Here is a 25,349-nt window from a genome sequence, read left to right on the forward strand (position 1 = left end):
TATTAAAAAGAAACAGTCGTGTGCAAAAATGCCATTTGCTTGCAGATAAAGGGTTGATCTGCAGGTTTAGGCTAAGTTCACATTGGGCGTTTTTTGCTGCATTTTTATGCTAATTTTCAGCAGCTTTTTACAGTACCGGCAAAGCCTATGAGATTTCAGAAATCTAATGCACACACATTGGTTTTTTTTTGTCATCAGGATTTTGTGCTATTCTGCTTTTTTTGGACATAGAGCATGTCACTTCTTTCAGCGCTTTTGCAGCGTTTTTCACCCACTGGCTTGAATGGGTGTTGAAAAAAAGCTGCAAAAACGTAGGTGTCATTATTTGCAACTTTTTTTCCTGCAGAAAAGTCATGGACATTAACATGGACAAAGACACAAGTTAGCCCAAAAAACACACCAAAACCACAACGAAAAAAAATATCAACAAAAACGCACCTAAAACTGCGTTTTTGCCGCAGCTTCTTTCCTGCCAAGAAATCAGGTTTTGCTGCAGAAAAAAAAGCAGCAAAAACGCCCAGTGTGAACATACCTTTATAGTGTTATAAATGCGGCCTGGCAACGTTACAGAAAGTGCAGCTACTGGGAAGAAATAATTTATATCCTCCCTGCAGCCACTTGCTTTCAGTCAGACATGCTCAAAGTAGCTACAATCACTGCTCACTATATTGTTGACTGGCAGCTGTAGTCACTCTCTGGAACTTTGACTGATAGTCCACTCTGTACATACACTCTGCGGTGAGCGCTGTCAATCAAAGCCCCAGGCAGTGAATACAGCGGCCGCTCACAGAGCATGCTCCGATGCCGTAAAATGGACTGCTTCAAGTTCATTATATCCGAAGTAATCAGTAATGCAGCCAGGTAGCACTAGCATTTTAATGCTATTTACCTGCAGATTAACCCAGTATCTAAAGGTAAATAGCGCTTTTTGCACATGACTCTTTCCCTTTAACCCCTTCCTGACATGAGACGTACTATCCCGTCCATGGGACCCGGGCCCCTATGCCCATGGACGGGATAGTACGTCTACCGCGATCAGCGGCGGCGCCCACGTGGTGAGCGCCGCTGATCGCGGCCGGGTGTCAGCTGATTATCACAGCTGACACCCGGCACAATGTGTCAGGGGCGGTCACGGACCGCCCCCGACACGTTAACCCCTTGCACACCGCGATCAAACATGATCGCGGTGTATCGGGGGTTATAGGGAAGCATCGGCAGGGAGGGGGCTCCCTCCGTGCTTCCCTGAGCCCCCCACGGCAGCGCAATGTGCAGGGGCTCCTTTCTTGCAGGCCCCTGAATCCAAGATGGCGACGGGGGCCTTTGGGGGCCTGCAGGAAGCTGGCTTCCTCAGTGCCTGCAAAGCGCAGGCATGAGGAAGCCTTCTGCAGTGCCTGTGACAGATCGCTGATCTGTCACAGTGATCTGTGATGTGACAGATCAGCGATCTGTCACAGGACAGTGATGTCCCACCTGGGACTATTTAATAAAGTAAAAAAAAAAAAAAAAAAAAAAAAAAAAGTGTTAAAATAAATTAAAAAAAATCGCCAAATAAATTAGAAAAAAAAAAAAAAAATATTCCCCCAAATAAATCCATTTTTTAGAAATAAAAAAAACAAACAAAAAAAAACCAATAAAAGTACACATTAGGTATCGCCGCGTCCATAACGACCCGCCCTATAAAACTGTCCCATTAGTTAACCCCTTTAGCGAACCCCTTAAAAAATAAAAATAAAAAACGAAGCAAAAAATAATGATTTATTATCATACCGCCAAACAAAAAGTGTAATAACGCGCGATCAAAAAGACGCATATAAATATCCATGGTACCGCTGAAAACGTCATCTTGTCCCGCAAAAAACAAGCCGCCACACAGCATCATCCGCAAAAAAATAAAAAAGTTATAGCTCGCAGAATAAAGCGATGCAAAAATAATTATTTTTTATATAAAATAGTTTTCATTGCATAAAAGCGCCAAAACATAAAAAAACGACCTAAATGAGGTATCGCTGTAACCGTACTGACCCGAAGAATAAAACCGCTTTATCAATTTGATCGCCCGCGGAACGGTGTAAACGCACCCCCCCAAAAGAAATTCATGAAACGCTGGTTTTTGTTCATTCTGCGTCCCAAAAATCGGAATAAAAAGCGATCAAAAAATGTCACGTGCCCGAAAATGGTACCAATAAAAACGTCAACTCGTCCCACAAAAAATAGGACCTCACATGACTCGGTAGGTCAAAATACAGAAAAATTAGAGCTCTCAATATGTGGTGATGCAAAAACTATTTTTACAATAAAAAGCGTCTTTTAGCGTGTGACAGCCGCCAAACATAAAAACCGCCATAAATAGTAAATCAAACCCCCCGTTATCACCCCCTTAGTTAGGGAAAATAATAAAATAAAAAAAAATGTATTTATTTCCATTTTTCCATTAGGGTTAGGGCTAGAGTTAGGGCTAGGGCTGAGATTAGGGTTAGGGGTGTGTTGGGGTTCGGGTTGGAGTTAGAATTGGGGGTTTCCACTGTTTGGGCACATCAGGGGCTCTCCAAATGCAACATGGCGTCTGATCTCAATTCCAGCCAATTCTGAATTGAAAAAGTCAAATGGTGCTCCTTCCCTTCCAAGCTCTGCCATGCGCCCAAACAGTGTTTTACCCCCACATGTAGGGTATCAGCCTACTCAGGTCAAATTGCAAAGCAATTTTTGGGGTCCAATTTCTCCTGTTACCCTTAGAAAAATAAAAAATTGGGGGCAAAAATATCATTTTTGTGGAAAAAAATGATTTTTTTTATTTTCACGCCCGAGCGTTATAAACTTCTGTGAAGCACTTGGGGGTTCAAAGTGCTCACCACACATCTAGATAAGTTCCGTGGGGGGCCTAGTGTCGAAAACGGGGTCACTTGTGGAGAGTTTCAATAGTTTAGGTACATCAGGGGCTCTCCAAACGCAAAGTGCTCACCACACATCTAGATAAGTTCCTTAGGGGGTCTCGTTTCCAAAATGGGGTCATTTGTGGGGGTTTCCACTGTTTAGGTACAATAGGGGCTCTCCAAAGGCAACATGACACCCGCAGACCATTCCATCAAAGTCTGCATTCCAAAACGTCACTACTTCCCTTCCGAGCCCTGACGTGTGTCCATACAGTAGTTTTCTCCCACATATGGGGTGTCAGCGTACTCAGGACAAATTGGACAACAACTTTTGGGGTCCAATTTCTCCAGTTACCCTTGGGAAAATGAAAAAATTGGGGACTAATTGATCATGTTTGTGGAAAAAAACGATTTTTTTATTTTCATGCCCGGGCATTATAAACTTCTGTAAAGCCTTTGGGGGTTCAAAGTGCTCACCTCACATCTAGATAAGTTCCTTGGGGGGTCTAGTTTACAAAAACAGGATTTTTGGGTTGCTTACCGTAAAATCTGTTTCTCGGAGCCTTCATTGGGGGACACAGAGACCATGGGTGTATGCTGTGCTGCCACTAGGAGGCTGACACTATGCACAAAAAAAGGTTAGCTCCTCCTCCGCAGTATACACCCCACCGACCGGCAGGGAATTCCTCAGTTAGTGAGAAAGCAGTAGGAGAAGAAACAGAATAGATTGAAAACAGAACAAACAACTCAACTGTAACCAATCAACCAAAGTAAGAACAGGAGTTGTAGAACATGGGAGGGTGCCGTGTCCCCCAATGAAGGCTCCGAGAAACAGATTTTACGGTAAGCAACCCAAAAATCCTGTTTTCTCGTTCGCCTTATTGGGGGACACAGAGACCATGGGACGTCCCAAAGCAGTCCCTGGGGTGGGAAACAAACTTCCATCAGGCCAGTGGACTCACCACTGCTGCCTGCAGAATCCTTCTACCTAGGCTGGCGTCCGCCGAAGCGTAGGTGTGGACCCTGTAGAATTTCACAAACGTGTGAACCGAAGACGAGGTTGCAGCTTTGCAAAGCTGCAGCGCGGAGGCTCTGTGGCGTACCGCCCAGGAAGCACCCACTGCCCGGGTAGAGTGCGCTCTGATCCCTGGAGGGGCCACTCGATGCTTAACCCGGTAGGCCTCCAAAATTGCCGATCTGATCCAGCGAGCAATAGTAGCTTTGGAAGCCGGGTGACCTTTCCGCGCCCCATCTGGAATGACGAAAAGAGAGTCTGTTTTTCGCAAGGAAGACGTCCTAGACAGATAGACTCATTGCCCTGACCAGATCCAGCTTGTTCAGGGACCGCTCCCGAGGGTGAGTTGGACTCGGACAGAAGGATGGCAGAACAATATCCTCATTGAGGTGAAAGGAGGACACCACCTTCGGAAGAAAAGAGGGCGGAGGCCGCAGAACTACCTTGTCCTGGTGAAGTACCAGGAAAGGAGAGCGGCAAGAAAGAGCCGCCAATTCCGACACGCGCCGGATGGAGGTGATGGCCACCAGAAAGGCTACCTTCCAGGAGAGAAGGGAAAGGGAGACTTCTCTGAGAGGTTCAAAGGGAGAACCTTGCAGAACCTCAAGAACCAGATTAAGATCCCATGGATCTACGGGCGCTCGATACGGAGGGGCCGTGTGAGCCACGCCCTGAAGAAAGGTTTTGACCTGAGGGCGGGAGGCCAAAGTCTTCTGAAATAAAATGGAGAGTGCCGAAACTTGACCCTTCAAGGAACTGAGAGCAAGCCCCGCATCCAGCCCTGCCTGAAGAAACGCCAGAACGGAAGGGAGCGAAAAGCACATAGGCGCGATGTTATTGGCCTCACACCAAGTGAAATAGGCCTTCCAAGTACGGTAGTAAATTTTGGAAGATGATGGCTTCCTGGCTCGGATCATGGAATGAATTACTCGACCGGAGAATCCTGCCCTTTTCAAAACCTCGGTCTCAACAGCCACGCCGTTAAATTGAACGGCCGAGAATTGGGGTGGCAAATCGGACCTTGAGACAGCAGATCTGCCCTGTCTGGAAGCTTCCAGGGGGCGTCCGCGAGAAGGTTGACAATGTCCGCGAACCAAGACCTTCTGGGCCAATTCGGGGCGATGAGAATGACTGGAATTCCTTCTGCTTTGATCTTCAACAGCATGGGAAGAAGAGGCAGGGGAGGAAACAGGTAGGGGAGCTCGAACTGTGACCAAGGAATGGCCAGAGCGTCGGCGCCCACTGCGAGAGGATCTCGAGCTCTGGATACAAACTGTGGGACCTTCCTGTTGAGGCGAGAAGCTAGCAGATCTACGTCCGGGGTTCCCCAACGACTGCAGACCTGAAGAAATACCTCCGGGTGTAGGGACCACTCTCCTGCCGCGAGACCCTCGCGGCTGAGAAAGTCGGCGGCCCAGTTGTCTACGCCGGGAATGTGTACCGCGGAGATTGTCGGAATCGAAATCTCTGCCCACTGAAGGATCTTGGACACTTCTGCCAGGGCTGAGGCACTCCATGTCCCTCCTTGGCGGTTGACATATGCTACCGCTTTGGCGTTGTCTGTCTGAATCCGGACAGGCAGGCCCCCCGAGGAGTCTGTCCCAGTGGACGAGAGCCAGATGGATCGCTCGTATCTCTAGAACGTTGATCGGCAGAGCAGATTCTTGAGTCGACCAACGACCCTGAACAGTGTGATTGCGGAACACTGCACCCCAGCCGAGGAGGCTGGCATCCGTTGTTACAATCTGCCAATGAACAGGAAGAAAAGACCGCCCCAAGAGGATGAGAGGTGACGTCAACCACCAGTTGAGTGACCGCTTGATCCGGCATGAAAGACGAACAGGGCGATCCAAGGACAGAGCCGACCTGTTCCACCTCGACAGAATGGCATGTTGGATAGGTCTGGCGTGAAATTGGGCAAAGGGAACTGCCTCTATCGCCGCCACCATTTTTCCCAGGACCCTAATAGCTGTTCGGAGGGACGGAATCGTGGGGTCTGCAGCGATCGCACAGCCTGCTGCAGGGAGAGAATCTTCTCTTGTGGGAGAAAGACCCTTGACCGACGAGTGTCGAACAGTAGGCCCAGAAACACAACACGTTGAGTAGGGACCAGACAGGACCTTTTCCTGTTGATGATCCACCCGAAATCGGAAAGAGTGTCCAGGACGATCGTCAAACTTAGGCGCGCCTGCTGGAAAGAGGGAGCTTTGATCAGAATATCGGCGAGGTACAGAAAAAGAACGAGACCTCTGATCCTCAACAAGGCCATCAACGCAGCCACGATCTTCGTGAAGACTCTGGGAGCGGTGGCGAGACCGAAGGGCAGCGCGACGAACTGGTAATGTTCCTGGCGAACCGCAAAACGCAGGAACTTCTGACGAACTCTCTTGTTGAGCAGCTTGAGATCCAAGATGGATCGGACCGCCCCGTCTTTTTTCGGCACGACAAACAGGTTTGAATAAAACCCTGTAAACCGCTCCGATTCGGGAACGGGCACAATCACCCCGGGACTGAGGAGAAAGTCGATGGCCGTAAAGAACCCCGGGATCAAAGCTGGATCTTTTGGAGGACGGGATTCGAAGAAACGATCCCGTGGAAGAGAGATGAACTCTATCTTGTATCCTGACGATACAACCTCCCTGACCCAAGCGTCCTCTACCGAGGCCAGCCAGACGTCCTTGAAGAACAGGAGTCGACCTCCCAATTGGGAGGGACCCTCGGGAGTCCGAGGATAGTCATGTTGATGTGGGCCGACCCGATCCGGATCTGGATGGTCTGCCCCGCGAATAGTGGGAGCGTCAGGAGGGAGTGGGTCTGAAGGAAACTTTCTTCCTATCTTGGCGTGCCTGCGGTCTTTGCTGGTTGGAGGAGGTCTCCGCCGTATTGAAACGGCGGTAAGCCCGAAAGGGTCGAAACTGACGCCTCAGTGGGGGTCTGCGAGGTTTGGCCTGAGGCAGGAGAGAACTCGTGCCTCCGGTGGCGTCCTTAATAATTTGGTCCAACTGGGATCCAAAGAGGCGCCCTCCCTGAATAGGCAGATTAGTAAGAGACTTTTTAGAAGACAGGTCCGCCTGCCAGGCCTTGAGCCAAATTGTACGTCGGATTGCCACAACGTTACTTGACGCCTGGACTGCGCAGGATGCGGCATCCAAAGAAGCAGAAAGCAGATAATCCCCCGCATGGGAAATCTGATTGGCAAGATCAGCCAATCGATCTGGTTGTGCTTTCTCTAGGATGCCCTGACGAAGATCCTCTGCCCAAGTGGCTATGGCTTTTGCTGCCCAAAATGAAGCAAAAATTGGGCATAACGCCGTCGAAGCCGCTTCGAAGGCAGACTTCGCTAGGGATTCTATGATCCCATCATTAGAATCCCTAAGAGACGCCACGCCTGAAAGCGGGAGAACCGTGTTATTAGAAAGCCTGGACACGGCCGGATCGACCGAGGGAGAAGCAGACCAGTTGTCCGTGAGCTCTTTAGCAAACGGGTACAGAACGTCGAGACGCTTCCCTCGTTGAAAGCGTCTGGTCAGATCCCCTCTTTCTCTGGTAAAAATCTTTCCAAACTCGGAATGTAAAGGGAATACCCTGGAGGGTGTTTCCTCCCGTCTGAACGAAACCTCCTGATTTGAGGATTTCGCAGGGGGGTCAGCAATGTCGAAGGTCTGGTGGATCGCTGCAATGAGGTTCTGCACAGTAACCCTCATGTTCGCATCCTGATCCGAATCCAGCTCTAAGATCCCCTCAGATGATCCGTCCGAGAGCGCTTCACCTGACTCGGGAGAGGAGGCCCGGGAGGGATGCTGCCGAGAAGGACTATGTGGTGACATGGGGCGAGGAGAGGAATCCGGCTGGGGATCCTGCCTGGGTCTTTTGCGACTATCGCTGGCCGACTCAGATGGAATCTCTCGGGACCTGCTGGACCCTGTAGAGGTGTCCAGGGGCAGCTTATCCAGGACGGCTACTAGGGTCTGAGACACCCTGGTGAGGTCTGCCACTGACTGTGATAGACGAGGCCCAGCCAGGCATGGGGGGGTTCACTCTCGCCTGGGGCCCTAGATGGCTCCTGGTCGGCGTCAGGTTGAATAGGGTTGCTACAATCCAGGCAGAGGGAAGTGGACTGACCTGAGGGAAGTTTGCGATTGCAAGAAGAGCACGCAAAGTACTTAACTAAGGTGCAAGAGGAGGTAGGAGGACGAGAGCGGTCAGACTTAGAATTAGACATACTGACGGACAGTCACTGAGGCAGTGCCGGAAGGTTGGGGGACAGGAGGCAGAGGAGGGTGTCAGTCTGCAGTCGCAGAGCTACTCACGGTCCGGTGTCCTGTCGCAGCTTCCAGCAAATGAAGTGCACGGCTTGTCTGGGCTTGCAGGGGGCACGGCAGATAAGACAGCGTCCGGCTGACAGGCTGTGAAAATGGCGGCAGCCTGAGAACAGAGCAGGAAGCGCGCACTTCCCTGCAGAGACCGAGGAAGAAGATGGGCGGGGCTAACCGCCGATGTTAAAAAATGGCGCCGTCCTATCCAGACTGGGGTGGGTGGAGATAGCGCCGCCTCAGGGAGACTTAGCGTGAGGGGAGAAGGCGGTGGGCAGGCTTAAAGCGGGCGGGAGGAAAGCCCGCCCGAGAAAGAAGGCGGGGGGCGTGGCCGCGACGCAGGACAAGGCCCAAGATGAAGCCGGGGCCTGGATTAGATGAGGCGGCCGCCTGTCAGCACGGGGCGGCGCGGAGGCCCCGCAGCACTGCCGCGGTGACCGCTCCTGAGGCTCGCTGGGGCCGGAAGGGAGAAACCCCCCCCCCTAGAAATGCACTGGGGGCAAGTTGCGGCAGAACAGGCCGAGAAGCCGGGGCCTGAATTAAATGCGGCGGCCGCCGGGAAGCGCGGGCGGCGCGGAGGCGTCGCAGTACCGCCACAGTGACCTCTGGGGCTGCCGAGGACAATGGGACCCGGGCCTCATACTTACCCTCCGTCACTATAATAAAGGTACCTTCATCCAGCGTGTGTTGTCACGAAGAGTATCCGCGCCTCATCCAACCGACAGGCTCTGGTAGGCGAGTGGGTGGGAGGCGGGGGACGAGGACCATCTGGATCGCCTGACACACATCCGTGTACGGTCTCCTGGTCCTGCTGTAGAGACCTATGAGGATACGGGGTGGCAGTACACGCCGTACTCATAGTCTCTTTGTGGGAGTACAGTTGTGACTGTTCACACTGTATCCCTCCGGGAACCTGAAAAGGAACGACGCACAACGAGGTAGATATGGGTCTAATGAAAGACCCGTGTCCACCTCCTACTGACACTAAGCTAAACTGAGGAATTCCCTGCCGGTCGGTGGGGTGTATACTGCGGAGGAGGAGCTAACCTTTTTTTGTGCATAGTGTCAGCCTCCTAGTGGCAGCACAGCATACACCCATGGTCTCTGTGTCCCCCAATAAGGCGAACGAGAAATGGTGTCATTTGTGGGGGGTTTCCACTGTTTTGGTACATGAGGGGTTTTCCAATCGCGACATGGTGTCCGATCTCAATTCCAGCCAAAAACGTCAAATGGCGCTGCTTCCCTTCCGAGCTCTGCCATGCGCCCAAATAGTGGTTTACCCCCACATGTGGGGTATCAGCGTACTCAGAACAAATTGCACAATAACTTTTAGGGTCCTGTTACCCTTGGAAAAATAAGAATTGAGGGTGAAAAGATCATTTTCGTGGAAAAAATATGATTTTTTAATTGTACAGCTTTATGTTATAAATTTCTGTGAAGCCCTTGGGGGTTCAAAGTTCTCACCACATATCTAGATAAGTTCCTTGGGGGGTCTAGTTTCCAAAATGGGGTCACTTGTGGGGGATTTCCACTGTTTAGGCACATCAGGGACTCTCCAAACATGACATGGCGTCCGATCTGAATTCCAGCCAATTTTGCATTGAAAAAGTCATTCTGAGCTCTGCCATGCGCCGAAACAGTCGTTCCCCCCCACATATCAGGTATCAGCGTACTCAGGACAAATTGCACAATAACTTTTGCAGTCCAATTTCTCCTGTTACCCTTGGTAAAATAAAAAAAATTGAACCTGAATTATTTTTTTGTGAAAAAAAGTTAGATGTTCATTTTTTTTTTTTAAATATTCAAAAAAATTCCTGTGACGCACCTAAAGGGTTAATAAACTTCTTGAATGTGGTTTTGAGCACCTTAAGGGGTGCAGTTTTTAGAATGGTGTCACTTTTGGGTATTTTCTATCATATAGACCCCTCAAAGTGACCTCAAATGTGATGTGGTCCTAAAAAGGAGATTTTTGTGTACTCACCGTAAAATCTCTTTCTCTTAGCCTCTAATTGGGGGACACAGGACCTTGACCTTGGGTGTTATGCTTTCTGTCCAATAGGAGGCGACACTATGCTTAATCTGAAAAAGATTTGGCTCTGGCTCCTCCTCCACAGTATACACCCCTGGGCGGCATCCGCCTTACCTCAGTTTTTGTACCCAAGCAGTAGGAGGAGATAACAAATCCAACATAACCAAGCCTATAAACAAAGGCTACTATGTACAGCTCAAGGAACAATATGAGTACCCAACATAATAACAGCCCGCAAGGGCAACAGGGTGGGAGCTGTGTCCCCCAATTAGAGGCTAAGAGAAAGATTTTACGGTGAGTACACAAAAATCTCCTTTACTCTGTCGCCTCATTGGGGGACACAGGACCTTGGGACGTCCCAATGCAGTCCCTGGGTGGGAAGCAATGGACGAATATTGTGCTGACAGGTCCCTAGACTTGGGACACTGCCGCCTGCAGTACCCGTCTACCCAGACTCGCTTCCACTGAGGACTGAGTATGCACACTGTATTGTTTTGTAAATGTGTGTAAGCTAGTCCAAGTGGCCGCTTTACACACGTGTTGTGCTGAAGCCTGGCGTCGAATGGCCCAGGAGGCTCCTACCGCCCATGTGGAATGTGCCGTGATACCGGCCGGAATAGGAGAATTGTTTAGGCGGTAGGCGTCATGGATGGTGGACCTAATCCACCTGGCAAGGGTAGCTTTTGAAGCCGGTAAACCCTTGCGAAAGCCTTCTGGAATAAGGAAAAACAGGAATCAGACTTCCGGAAAGGCGGAGTCCTAGACACACACATACGCAATGCCCTGGCAAGGTCAAGCGTATGCGGGGCCCTCTGCACTCTATGAACCGGAGCCGGGCAAAGGGTCGGTAATGAGATGTCCTCATTGAGGTGGAAATCAGACAACCTTTGGAAGGAAGGATGGAACTGTACGGAGAACCACCTTGTCCTGGTGGAAGAATAGGAAAAGCTGTTTGCAGGAGAGCGCTGACAGCTCAGACACCCTGCGCAGCGAGGTGATTGCCACGAGGAAGACCACCTTTTGTGATAAAACTCGAAGTGGAACTTCCTTAAGAGGTTGAAAAGGAGGTGCCTGTAGAGCAGTACCAAATTAAGGTCCCACGTATCCAGTGGACGTCTATAAGGAGGGACCAATCTGGAGACTCCCTGAAGAAACGTCCTGCCTTGTGGTTTGTTAGCAATACGCTTCTGAAAGAGCACTGAAAGCGCTGACACCTGACCCTTAAGCGATCCTAAGGATAGGTCAGCGTCCAGACCTGATTGAAGGAAACCAAGAACTTTCAGAAGAGAGTAAGGGAACTGAATTCGCCCGCGAGAGTCGCACCAAGTAAAATACGTTTTCCAGGTACGATAATAAACTTTGGCGGAAGCTGGTTTCCGTGCCCTGATCATGGTTCTAATGACGTCTGGAGCAAAACCTGCCTGGGTTAAAACCCAGGTTTCAAGGTCCACGCCGTCAAATTGAGAGTCCCTAAATTCTGGTGGTAGAACGGGCCGTGAGACAGGGGATCGGGATGGCCTGGAAGACGCCAAGGGGTGTCTGCTGTAAGCTGAAGGATGTCGGCGTACCATGTACGTCTGGGCCAGTCCGGCGCAATTAGGATGGTCGGAACTCCTTCCTGGTTGATCTTCCTCATAACTCTGGCCATCAGGGGAAGAGGTGGGAAAATGTACAGAAGCTGGAACTGAGTCCAGTCCTGAACCAGGGCATCCGCCCCGAGCAACCTCGGATCGCGTGTCCTTGCCATGAAATTGGAGACCTTGGCATTGAGATGAGATGCGATGCGATTAGGTCCACGTCCGGAGTCCCCCAGCAATAACAGATCCGACGAAAGATCCACTCCCCCGAGTCCATTTCCTGTCTGATGAGGTAGTCGGCTTCCCAGTTGTCCACACCCGGACTGTGGACCACTGAGAGTACTGATTTCTTGTTTTCTGCCCAGCGAAGGAGACGCTCCACTTCTCTCATTGCCTGGGCACTGCGAGTCCCACCTTGGTGGTTCACATATGCCACTGCCGTGGCATTGTCCGACTGCACTCTGATGTGAGAGGCCTTCAGCAGATGGCAAAAAACTTTTAGCGCCAGGAAGATAGCTCGTATCTCCAGAATGTTGATGGGAATGGTCGCTTCTATTGGAGACCACGTGCCCTGTGATGTAGGTGCACTGCACCCCATCCTGTTAGACTCGCGTCGGTGGTCAGGACTTTCCATCAACTGGGAAGATAGGATTCTCCTTTGGCCAGTATGGGTGGTTTGAGCCACCAGTACAGTGATTTCCTGGTTGACTCCGTCAGTCGGAACTCCCTTTCGAGGGAGAAAGGGTTCCTGTCCCAGGATCTGAGAATGGCTAGTTGAAGAGGTCTGAGGTGGAACTGGGCAAATGGTACCACCTCCATTGCTGCTGCCATCCTGCTAAGGAGTCTCCTGGCAAACCAAAGAGATCGGCAAGGTATGTGGATTAACATGCGAACTGCACAGCGGATAGCTTGTACCTTGTCCTTGGGAAGGTGTACCAGACCCCTGGAGGTATCGAATAGGATCCCTAGGAAGATCAGTGACTGACTCGGGAGTAGTTGACGACTTCTTAAAGTTGACTAGCCAGCCTAGACGAGTTAGTGTGTTGATCGTGATCGAGACGCTGTCTTCGCAGTCCTTGACAGTAGGTGCCTTGATGAGTAGATCATCCAGATATGGGACGACCACTATGCCTCTGGAGTGTAGGACATCCATGGTGGCTGCCATAACCTTGGTGAATGTTCTGGGAGCCGTGGCTAATCCGAAAGGCAAAGCCACGAACTGGTGCTGATTCTGCCCTATTGTGAACCTGAGAGATCTTTGATGAGCAGGCGCAATAGGGATGTGCAGGTATGCCTCTTGTATGTCTATGGAGGCGAGATATTCTCCCTGTTCCATAGCCGCAATGATGGATCGAAGGGACTCCATGCGAAACTGCCGAACTCTTACAAACTTCTTGAGTTGCTTTAGGTCCAGGAATTGGCCGAACGCTGCCTCCCTTTTTGGGAACCACGAATAGGTTGTAGTAGAGTCCTCGGAATCTCTCTTTTTCGGGAACCCGTATTATGACTCCTGCTTGAAGGAGAGAGAGAGACACTATTTCCATGACCCACCTGTCCTCTGTAATAGGCAGCCAGACTTGCTGAAAGATTAAAAGTCGACCGCCTACAGGTGGGGTGTCTTCCATATTGCGTGAGTCATGACGAGGAGAAATTCTGGAATTTCCCTCCTTTGGGCTTTGCCTGGCCTGATGTTGACCGCCAATTTTTGTCCGTCCTCTGTGCTGTCCTTTGGTTGTCCCTGTGAGGGGGAACGGTTGTAATTCTGTGAAGGACGTGAAGCGGCCTAGCCTGAGGAGTTCCGAAAAGACCGGAACCTAGCCTGGTTACGTCACTTAAACGTACGTTTAGGTTGCGGTTGGGGAAGAAAGGTACTCTTACCCCCCGTGGCATTGGAAATCATCTTGTCTAATTTTTCCCCGAAAAAAATCTCCCACTGACGTACGGGAGATCCGTAAGAGACTTGTTTGAAGACGCGTCCGCTTCCCATTCTCACAGCCAGAGGATACGTCTGATTGTAATTACATTCGCTGCTATACCTGCTACGCCTCTTGCAGAATCAAAAGTTGCAAGGCGTATGTAATCTGCCACCACCGCTATCTGAACTAGTTGATCGAACATCTGAGGAGCAGACTTTTGGAGGCTCTCCTGCAATCTTTTGGCCCATTCCAGAATGGCCGTGGCTGCCCACGTTGAGGTGAACGCGGGAGCTAGGGAGGCTCCTGCAGCCTCAAAAATTGAACGAGCCATGCGCTCAACCTGCCGATCTGCTGTATCCTTCAGGGTTGAGCTATCTGGCAGTGAGAGGAGAGACTGTGCTGCAAGCCTAGAGATAGGGGGATCGATTTCCGGTGGATCTGTCCACTTCTTGGTCTTTTTGAGAAAAAGGGTATCTAGCCCTTTTTTACAGTTTTATTTACGGTTGGCGAATTTTTTGGCAGGCTGCGAAAAATGCTTATCAAGGATGTCCTGAAAACTTGGGTGATCAGAAAAAAACTTTAGGGACTTCAGGGACCCCTCAAAACAGATCTTATGTTTTGGGGGTTCTTGGGGAGCATCGGATAAAAACCAGCACCCGATGAATAGAAGTGATAATGTCCTCAACTAGTGCTGTATTGCTAGGAGGACAAGGAGCCTGAGACTCCTATGTTTCCTTTTCTGATTTGGAGTCACAGATGCCCTCTGAATCCTGCGCATCGCTGAGGCGTTGCCTGGAGGGAGATCTTGGACCGCCACTTTTCCATGCCCGAAGATCTCTGTGGAGATCTGCTGCGCCCGTCTCTGGAACGAGACGGTCTAGGAGACGTAGAATTACGGTGTCTCTGCCTAGAGCGGGACGACCGTGAGCCATGGGAGGACGTAGCTGAACGTGACCTATGGGACCGTTCACTACTAGCATTGCCAGGGATTGCCTGTCCGCTTATAGCTGGGATATGACCCTGCATAGCCTGAAGCAATGTGGAAGTCAGCGTATCCATGGACTGTGACATAGATGCGGCCCATACCGGCATGTCAGTGGAGTTGAAACAGTGACAGGAGCCTCTTGGGGCACTGACCCAGCATTTTGGGAACAAGTCTAGCAGTACGGTGCATGTTGCCACTGGGAAGATTGGCTTTGCAGGCTGAACAGACTGCGTTTCAACAGATAAACTTTTTTTTTTTTTTTTTTTTCCTTTCTTCGGACCTGGAGTCCGACATAGTGCACTGAGTGCCGGCAGGTTATTCTATGACCAAAAACCTTACAGGGGTGGCTATGCAGAGGAGAACTATAGGGAACCTATAGGGAGTCTGCGTCCTTACCCCACCGGTGTGCTCCTAGATCCGGCGCCAGCAGAAAAACTTTGTTTCTGCGCCCCCTGGAGACTGTGCAGCGTTCTTGAGCAATATAGCAGCGCTGCTCTCTTCCCTGAGGTAAAAAGGTGGGAGGGAGGAGGGGCGGAGAGCAGAAAAAGGGCGCGCAGACAGGCAAAACCACGCCTTCCTGGCTCGATCCGCCCCCTGTATGACGCTGTGCAGCGTCATTAACATCCAGGGGGGCAGGCCGGGGGCGGTAACAAGGGGCGGCGGCTTCGGCCGAAGCCGCGGTCTAAAGTACAAAATCCTGCCCGGGAAGGGCTCCAGAGCGGCGCGGTAGTCCGGAGGGGGGCGGAAAACGAACCAAAACCCCCCCGGATGAGTGCCATATCGCCCGGACGCCCCTATATACGCAGCGCAGCCCTGTGAAGGGTCTTTTTGACCCCTTTAGAGGGCTGACGCTACCGCAGGGACCAGAATCCCTGCATCCTGTGGCCCAAATATGACAGCCCCCGGCCCCATAGCAGACCACAGCAGTGCTGGGGCTACAATAAAGTTAGCGCTGCGAACGCAGCTCCTACCTGTGGCGTCTCAACCTAACATCCCTAGAGGGGGTTAGGGAGGGCGCTTCACCGCCATCAGGAGGAATTCTTCCTCACCTCAGCCTCAACCCAAAAAGGCCCAGGGCCTGGGGAAGGAGGGGGGTTCTCGACCTCGAGCCATGCACCCGAAGGGCTGGGGAGGGAGCGACATGGGGAAGAGCCATCTCTACCTCAACCGGGTACCGCTAAAAAGAGGACCGAGGAGGGAGCCTCTTTTCTTCATTTGTGTCAAGAAGAATCTTCTTAGGTGTGCCTCCTTGCGACACTAAGCAAAAACTGAGGTAAGGCGGATGCCGCCCAGGGGTGTATACTGTGGAGGAGGAGCCAGAGCCAAATCTTTTTCAGATTAAGCATAGTGTCGCCTCCTAGTGGACAGAAAGCATAACACCCAAGGTCAAGGTCCTGTGTCCCCCAATGAGGCGACAGAGTAAATAAAATGGTGTTGTAAAAATGAGAAATCGCTGGTCAACTTTTAACCCTTATAACTTCCTAAGGAAAAAAAATTTTGGTTCCAAAATTGTGCTGATGTAAAGTAAACATGTGGGAAATGTTAGTTATCAAGTTTTTTGTGTGCTGTATCTCTGTGATTTAAGGGTATAAAAATTCAAAGTTGGAAAATTGCGAAATGTTCAAAATTTTCGCCAAATTTCCGTTTTTCTCACAAATAAACGCAAGTTATTTGATTGAAATTTTACCACTAACATGAAGTACAATATGTCACGAGAAAACAATGTCAGAATCACCGGGATCCATGGAAGCGTTCCAGAGTTATGACCTCATAAAGGTACAGTGGTCAGAATTGTAAAAATTGGCCCGGTCATGAACGTGCAAACCACCCTTGGGGGTGAAGGGGTTAAAGCGTCATAAGTATGCGACACATCCTGAATTTTCAGATATGTTTACGGCAAATTCTTACACCTTGAATAGGTTCAGTAAGGAATCGGCAGCTAAGATCTGCCATGACCAACTATACCAAGTACGAAAATTACCCGCTATTACTCACTATTTGCCTTCGTCCTTTTCGCCTTTTAACCCGTCGTTTTCGCCTTCTACGTACACCGTGGCTTCCTTTAGATGCCTTTGACTGACCAGGCTTTTTTCCTTTGAAATTTTGAGCATAAAAATGAATTTAGATCTCATCTGAGCATTCACTGTGCAAAACAGAGGTTTAGAATAAAGTCTAGAAAATTAACAGTATCACGAGAAACAAACAGACATTTCCCTGAATAAGTCAACTTTCTGTCCACCTATGTAGCATACGCACCAACTCTTTTTTTCCTCCGTGTTGTGGTGGTGCGAGGAGATAGGTTTCGTTGGTAGACCGCAGTACTGAGTCCAGCTACAACCGCCTCAATGGTTTCATCAAGAAGAGATGACAACAAATACCGAGGAACATTCTGCAAAGGAAAAAAAATATTGAATGATGCAGAATTATTGTATCGATTGTATGGAATTAATCAGGACAGTCATTAAAGTGGCGCTCCCATCTATATGGGAGAAACTATGAAAAACAGAATAATACACTTTTTTTGCAGTCATACCTCGCTATGACGTGCCGTGGTGCGGATCCTGTTAACATTGGCTCTCACCCTCTCACTTTGTCTGGTGCGGGCGATTGCACGGGTTCTAATCACGCTGGTCCTCAGATGGCTTGTGGTGGGAACTACATCTGCTAGCAGGTTGGCCATCTCTTCCTCACTAACTGCATCTGCGGAAGCATGAAATGGTGCATGCATCTCTATATATACACCTTAATAAAGGAGTGGTTCTGCAGGAGGGGACCACAGACCACATCTCAGTACCAATGCTGTCTGGCTTATGTTTTGGTCACTTTTGAATGTTGGTTGTGCTTTCACACTCGTGGTAGCATGAGACGGACTCAACAACCCACACAAGTGGCTCAGTTAGTGCAGCTCATCCAGGATGGCACATCAATGCGAGATGTGGCAAGAAGATTTGCTGTGTCTGTCAGCGTAGTGTCCACAGGCGCTACCAGCAGACAGGCCAGTACAAAGGGAGATGTGGAGAGGGCCATAGGAGGGCAACAACCCAGCAGCAGGACCGCTACCTCAGCCTTTGTGCAAGGAGGAACAGGAGGAGCACTGCCAGAGCCCTGCAAAATGACCTCCAGCAGGCCAAAAATGTTCATGTGTCTGCACAAACTGTTAGAAACGGACTCCATGAGGATGGTCTGAGTGCCCGACATCCAAAGAGATAGATATATATATATACACACATACATATACATACACACACATACACATACACAAACACATATACAAGGCACACTTATATACACAAAAGGTAAGATAAATGTATCAGTAGTAAGGACGGATGTAAGCTACTGCCCGCTATATATCACACATGAGACTTACCGTCCTCTGGCTGATTGGTCGGGGCACACTCTGGGCAGAACCATTCATCCACAGGAACAGCGTTGAGGGGAGGTGTGAGACATTCCATATGGTACCTAACACATGTATTATAGAAAGTGTCATCCATCCAGTGCCTGCACTAAACAAATTACATCGACACTAGAAAATTCTCAATATATTACATATATAATTGGATGAATGGAAACATTTCTGTAATGTACAACTCACAATTTGGCTTTTGAAACGGTTCTCTACAATGTGTTATCCAAAAGAAGACGATCACAGATAAGTATTCCGAATGTATTATTTGTGACCAAATTGTGAGAACTACAGTGTGATGCTATGTCAGCAATAATCATATAAAAAGTAAAAGACGTTGCTAAAGATCTCGTCATTATCTCTATTTTAATTACTTGAATGTGTAACAGAAGTTCAGACCTTTTCTAATGGAGACTTTTTATGAAAAAAAGAGGGATTTTTGGTACTCACCGTAAAACCTCTTTCTTGGAGTCTTAATTGGGGGACACAGGTAACCATGTGTGTATGCTGCTGTCGCTGGGAGGCTGAAACTAGTCAAAAAAAAAAAAAAAAAAGGAAAATAGCTCCTCCCCAGCAGTATACACCCACTGACAGGCACAAAGCACCTCAGTTAGTGCTAAAGCAGTAGGAGAAGCAACCAAAAGCTCGACTTATGTACCAACCCAACAACAAAGGCACGTAGGCCCAACAACGGTACAAACAATCAGGGAGGGTGCGGTGTTTCCCAATGAAGGCTCCAAGAAAGAGATTTTACGGTGAGTACCAAAAATCCCTCCTCTTTCTTTATCGCTTCATTGTGGGACACAGGTAACCATGGGACATCCAAAAGCAGTCCCAAGGGTGTGAAATAGAAAGAAATATATAAAGAAAATGGACTTAGGTCGGCCGGTGCGTAACCGCTGACTGCAGCACCTTCCTACCCAGGTCTACATCAGACGAGGCGTGGGTATGAACCCTGTAAAACCTTGCAAAGGTGTGAAGACGACCAAGTTGCGGCCTTACAAATCTGCAAGGCCAAAGCCTGGTGACGAACAGCCCAGGTAGCCCCCACGGCCCGAGTGGAGTGCGCCCTCACCCCCTGAGGAGGCTGTTTGTCCTGAACGCGGTATGCCTCCAAAATTGCCAAACAAAACCAACGGGCAATAGTGGACTTAGAAGCTGGGAGCCCCTTTCGACGACCTTCAGAGATGACAAATAAGGAAGCGGACAGAAAAAAAAGCAGTCCTAGAAACGTAGACTCGAATACCTCTGACCAAATCCAGCTTGTGGAGAGACTTCTCCAGGGGATGAACCGGAGAATGACAGAGAAGGACAATGTCTTCATTGATGTGAAAAGCAGAAACCACCTTGGGAAGAAAGGAAGGAACGGGTCTGAGAACTACCTTGTCCTGATGCAGGATCAGGAACGGAGAACGACAAGATAATGCTGCTAACTCGGAAACCATCCTGATAAAAGCAATGGCGATTAGGAAGGCCACTTTGCATGACAGAAGAGAAAACGATGAAAAACAAGCCTTACATTTTATTCTGCCTCCTGTGGCGACGATTCGGTCCAAAGACCTTTTTCAAGCACTTGAAAGTGCTTGAAAAAGGTCTTCGGACCAAAACGTCGCTACAGGAGGTAGAATAAAATGTAAGGGTTGTTTTTCACCATTGTCTGAGGCGCTGTCTTTTGATCTATTGCTATGGAACTTGTTCTAGGATGAACTCTCTGGTTTTGACATGCGCCTTTTTTCTGTCTTAATAGACTTGGACATTCATAGGGTGCAGTTTAACTTTTTGTATTTTGAAATCAGGAGAGAAAATGAAACATCTTGAATGGGCTCAAAGGGCGCCGGTAAGGTGGTGCCAGATGGGCGACACCCTGAAGAAAAGTTTTCACCTGGGAACGGGAAGCCAGATCTCTCTGGAAAAGAATTGACAGAGCGGAAACCTGACCTTTAAGGGTACTGAGTGATAGACCTGAGTCGAGGCCCGCTTGAAGAAAACCAAGGATGGAAGGAAGGGAAAAGGACATCGGAAACAAATTTTTCGTCTCACACCAGCGGAAGAAGGCCATTCAATATCTGAGGTAGATGCGCAAGGATGTTTGTTTTCTCGCCCTAATCATGGTCTGAATGACCTGGTGAGAAAAGCCAGCCTCCTTCAGGACTGTGGCCTCAATGGCCATGCCGTTAAATTCAGACTCAGAACTCTGGAAGAGGGGGCCTTGTGAGAGAATATCTGGACGGTCTGGAAGCTTCCAGGGGGTGTCCATAAGCATATTCACCAGCTCCGCATACCAGGCCCGCCTTGGCCAGTCTGGAGCCATCAGGATTACGGGAATCCCTTCTGCCTTCATCTTTTTTACGACTCTCGGAATCAAGGGGAGAGGCGGAAAAAGATAAGGCAGCTGAAACTGGGACCAAGGGATCACTAGGGCATCGCAACCGATGGCCAGCAGATCCCGGGACCTGGCTACAAACAGAGGAACCTTGTGGTTCATCAGAGATGCCATCAGGTCAACATCTGGAGTGCCCCATCTCTGACATATTTGGTTGAAGATGGCAGGATTGAGAGACCACTTGACTGATGCGAGACCCTGAGAACTCAGAAAATCGGCTGCCCAATTTTCCACCCCCAGGATGTGAACGGCGGATATGGCAGGAAACGTGACAGTCCCGCCCATCACAGAATCCTTGTCACCTCTGTCATAACATGCTTGCTGCAAGTCCCGCCTTGGTGGTTTATGTAAGCCGTGGCATTGTCCGATTGAATGCGGAACAGTTTGCCTGCGAGGAGAGACTGCCAGTGGAGAAGGGCAAGAAAGATTGTCCTGATCTCTGGAAGATTGATGGGGAGAAGAGCTTCCTGAGCATTCCAGCAACCGAAAAGACTGGCGTTGGTGGTGACAACCTGCCACCTTATAGGGAGGAAGGACCTCCCACAGAGGACTGAGGCGTATAGCGTCTACCAAGTCAGATTGCCTCATCTTGAGAGGCAGAAGTACTGGTCGTTCCAGGGAGACAGTTCTCTTGACCCAAGCAGAAAAGAGGGCCAGCTGAAGAGGACGGGTGTGGAACTGGACAAAAGGCACGGTTTCCATGGAGGCAATTATCTTCCCCAGAACCCTCACGCAGGACCATAGAGGAAGAGGAGCTGGTCACTTTAGAGAGTGGATTCCCTGGCAGAGAGATGTCAAATTTTCCTTTGGAAGGAAGACACAGGCCTGGCCAGTGTCAAACTTCATACCCAGGAACACCAGGCATTGAGCTGGTATCAGGGAGGACTTCTCTCTGTTGACTATCCAGCTGAGACAGACCAGAGTGTCCAGAGTGATTTTAAGTCTCAAGTTGCAGTCTGGGCGGGACAGCCCCTTGATCAGAAGATTGTCCAGGTAAGGGATTATGAGAATCCCTTTGGAGCGAAGAATGGCCATGACCGCTGCCATGACCTTCGTAAACACTCTGGGGGCAGAGGTCAGGCCGAAAGGAAGAGCAGTAAACTGATAATGATCCTCGCAGACTGCAAACCAAAGGAATCTCTGATATTGAACACAAACAGGAATGTGAAGATAAGCATCCTGAATGTCTACCGAACAAAGAAACTCTCCCGGTTCCATGGAGGCTATCACCGAACGTAGGGACTTCATCCTGAAATGGTGGATCCGTAAGTTGTGGTTCAACTGTTTGAGGTCCAAAATCAGTGGAGTGATCAGTCTTTCTTCAGGACTACAAACAGATTGGAGTAGAACCCTGAAAACCGTTCGTGCCAGGGAATGGGTACGACTAGATTATTCCTGTACATAGAAGGGAGGAGACGGCCTGAAGAACCCCTGGGGCTTGAGACGGGAGTTTTGGCGGGCGAGACGGAAAGAAATATTTTACGGGGGGGGGGGGGGGTGGTCGATCTTGTAATCGGACGTAACCATCTCTCTGACCCAGGCGTCGATGACCATGAGTCCCTGAAGAGAAGCCGGCCTCCCACGCCGGAAAGATTCCCAGGTGGGGGTGACTCATCACTTAGAAGAAAACCTGTGAGAGCGGGACCCAGAGGGCTTGGAGGAGTGGCCCTTTGGCCTCCAGTGAGGTGCAGGTTAGAAGGTTGTTTTCCTTCTTTCCCCTGGAGCGGAAGAGCGGTCCTGCCGGAAGGAAGTCCCTGAAGAGAAAGGACGAAAGGAACGAAAAGGCAGTGGCCAGCCGGCAGAAACTTAAAGTGCCCCTCCTATTGGGTGATGTGACAGAGGGCGAGACCCGGCCAGAGCAGGAGCTGTGATGAGAGATGTGCCGAAAAGAAGAGCACCAAGCGGGGGGCATGGCATGGTCAGACCAGAGACTCTCTGACCCAGCGAGGCCTCCAATGGCCAGAAAGAGAGCGAAATTCAAGCGCTCAGCCGAGAATGGCAGAGAGGGGGCGCAACCAGAGAAGAAAGGAGAGTGGAAAAAGGCGCCCTGTCCCTGTTAAGGGACAGGAATGTGATTGGTCCTGCCTGCGTCGCTGCGGGGAAGAAACATACATTACCTGGCAGGTGGGTCTACGATTCCTCTTCACAGATGAGGATAGCACCAGGAGCCCTCGGGTGGGAGAGGGTCACTGGCATCAGGGATCCTCCTACACGCACCGACTACAGATGGTGCAGAAGATGGCATCAACCCCTTACAAGAAGGGGGGAGGCCACTGCCGGTGACCACCGTCTTCCTCTCAGTCCTCTCCGAAAAGAGGGGTGAAGAGGGGAAAAAGCAAGGACTGGCCACCAGGAATCACCCTGAAGGTGACAGGGGATAAAGTCCTGCCTGCAGGTCAGAGAGTGGGCTATGTGGGTGACACCACCCTCTCGGTCGCATACATACGGAAAAACAGGGTGAGAAATTACACCCTGTTACTCTAGAAAGATGAACAAGAAAAACAAAAGGAAAAAGATTAACAAACATAAACAGGGAACCTGCAAAGGAAAAGTGCGGATCTGGGGTCAGATCCAGGTCAGCGTCCTACAGAAACTAAGCTTAAACTGAGGTGCTTTGTGCCTGTCAGTGGGTGTATACTGCTGGGGAGGAGCCATTTTCCTTTTTTTGCCTAGTGTCAGCAGCATACACCCATGGTTACCTGTGTCCCCCAATGAAGCGACAAAGAAAAAATAAACAGGTTATTCATTTCTGGAGATAAATTTGCTTTTATACTTAATTACATTTGGTGCTAAAAGTCATTTTAGCAGTTGGGCTTTTATTACAAATATTGTCATTTACAGGTTCTTCATTTCCCTGCACATTCAACCTTAATGTTGTGTGATGTTGTTTCAATACAATCAGTATTTTATCAGCAGGAGATCACTACAGGACTAGGTGTATCATGTCAGGCAGTCCATCTAATCTGGGTATGGAAATTTAAATTTTTCACACTTTGTTCATTGCAGCCATTTGGTAAATTCAAAAAAGTTCATTTTTTTCTCATTAAATGTACACTCCATATTGACTGAAAAAAAACAAAAACGTAGAAATTTTTGCAAATGTATTAAGAAACAAAAACTGAAATATCACATGGTCATAAGTATTCAGACCCTTTGCTCATACACTCATATTTAGGTCACATGCTGTCCATTTCCTTGTGATCCTCCTTGAGATGGTTCTGCTCCTTCACTGGAGTCCAGCTGTGTGTAACTGATAGGACTTGATTTGTAAAGGCACACACCTGTCTATATAAGACCTCACAGCACACAGTGCATGTCAGACCAAATGAGAATGATTAGGTCAAAGGAACTGGCCAAGGAGCTCAGAGACAGAATTGTGGCAAGACACAGATCTGGCCAAGGTTACAAAAGAATTTCTGCAGTACTCAGTGTTCCTAAGAGCACAGTGGCCTCCATAATCCTTAAATGGAAGACGTTGGGACCACCAGAAGTCTTCCTAGACCTGGCTGTCCAGCCAAACTGAGCAATCGTGGGAGAAGAGCCTTCGTGAGAGAGGTAAAGAAGAATCCCAAGATCACAGTGGCTGAGCTCCACAGATGCAGTAAGGAAGAAAATTCCACAAAGTCAACTATCACTGCAGCCCTCCACCAGTCGGAGTCTTTATGGCAGAGTGCCATAAAAACTTATTTAAATGCACTTTTCGCTTTTTATTTACTTAGGTACAGCAGGGTTTTTGTTCACTTTTTCTCTTGTAGGTTTTATATGTTTTGTAGCCAATGTGAACATACCTTTATGTTCTGCATGTGTACCAACTCCCAAGCTCAATTTTTGTGTTTTTTCTTTACGGCAGAGTGGCCCGACGGAAGCCTCTCCTCAGTGCAAGACATATGAAAGCCTGCAGAGAGTTTGTTAACAAACAAATGAAGGACTCCCAGACTATGAGAAATAAGATTCTCTGGTCTGATGAGACAAAGAGAACTTTCTGGTGATAATTCTAAGCGGTATGTGTGGAGAAAATCAGGCACTGCTCATCACCTTCCCAATACAATCCCAATAGTGAAACATGGTGGTGGCAGCATCTTGCTATGGGGGTGTTTTTCAGCCACAGGGACAGGATGACTGGTTGCAATTGAAGGAAACATGAATGCGGCCAAGTACAGAGATATACTGGATGAAAACCTCTTCCAGAGTGCTCTGGACGTCAGACTTGGCCAAAGGTTCACCTTTCAACAAGACAGTGACTCTAAGCACACAGCTAAAATAACAAAGGCGTGGCTTCAGAACAACTGTGTGACCATTCTTTACTGGCCCAGCCAGAGCCCTGACCTAAACACAATTGAGCATCTCTGGAGAATCCTGAAAATGGCTGTCCACCAACGTTCACCATCCAACCTGACGGAACTGGAAAGGATCTGCAAGGAAGAACAGTAGAGGATCCCCAAATCCAGGTGTGAAAAACTTGTTGCATCATTCCCAAGAAGACTCATGGCTGTACAAATTTGCAAAAATGTCTACATTTCCATTTTTTTTCAGTCACGATGGGGTGCAGAGTGTACATTAATGAGAAAAAAAAATGAACTTTTTTGAATTTACCAAATGGCTGCAATGAAACAGTGAAAAAAATTAAAGGGTTCTGAATACTTTCCGCACCCACTGTACATTATACACATTGTATCACGATAGGCTTAGACCTTGTTGGGACGCCTTTGCATTTTAATTATTAGTATTGTAATATTAGTCTTTTATATAATATTAAATAGCCTGTAACATAGTTAGCAAGGCCCAAAATAGACATTTGTCCATCCAGTTCAGCCTATATTCTGTCAGAATAAATCCCCAGGTCTACATCCTTCTA

The 25,349-nt window shown here is 49.1% G+C and overlaps 1 protein-coding gene across 7 annotated transcripts in view; it reads right to left on the bottom strand.

Annotated features, from left to right (window-relative positions):
- PHRF1 (PHD and ring finger domains 1) overlaps positions 1-25,349 on the bottom strand; it is a 75,114-nt gene that overhangs the window by 28,959 nt on the left and 20,806 nt on the right. For all 7 annotated transcript variants that reach the window (XM_073554409.1, XM_073554406.1, XM_073554408.1 and 4 more), the window contains exons 7-10: positions 18,073-18,167; positions 17,239-17,405; positions 16,962-17,094; positions 16,701-16,798 (exon numbers count right to left, since the gene is read on the bottom strand). In XM_073554409.1, the coding sequence (XP_073410510.1) occupies positions 16,701-16,798; positions 16,962-17,094; positions 17,239-17,405; positions 18,073-18,167 (493 nt within the window). The remainder of the gene's footprint in view (positions 1-16,700; positions 16,799-16,961; positions 17,095-17,238; positions 17,406-18,072; positions 18,168-25,349) is intronic.

Source organism: Dendrobates tinctorius, unplaced genomic scaffold, assembly GCF_039654945.1.
Source record: "Dendrobates tinctorius isolate UK_male_01 unplaced genomic scaffold, ASM3965494v1 ptg000211l, whole genome shotgun sequence".
Classification (NCBI taxonomy): domain Eukaryota; kingdom Metazoa; phylum Chordata; class Amphibia; order Anura; family Dendrobatidae; genus Dendrobates; species Dendrobates tinctorius.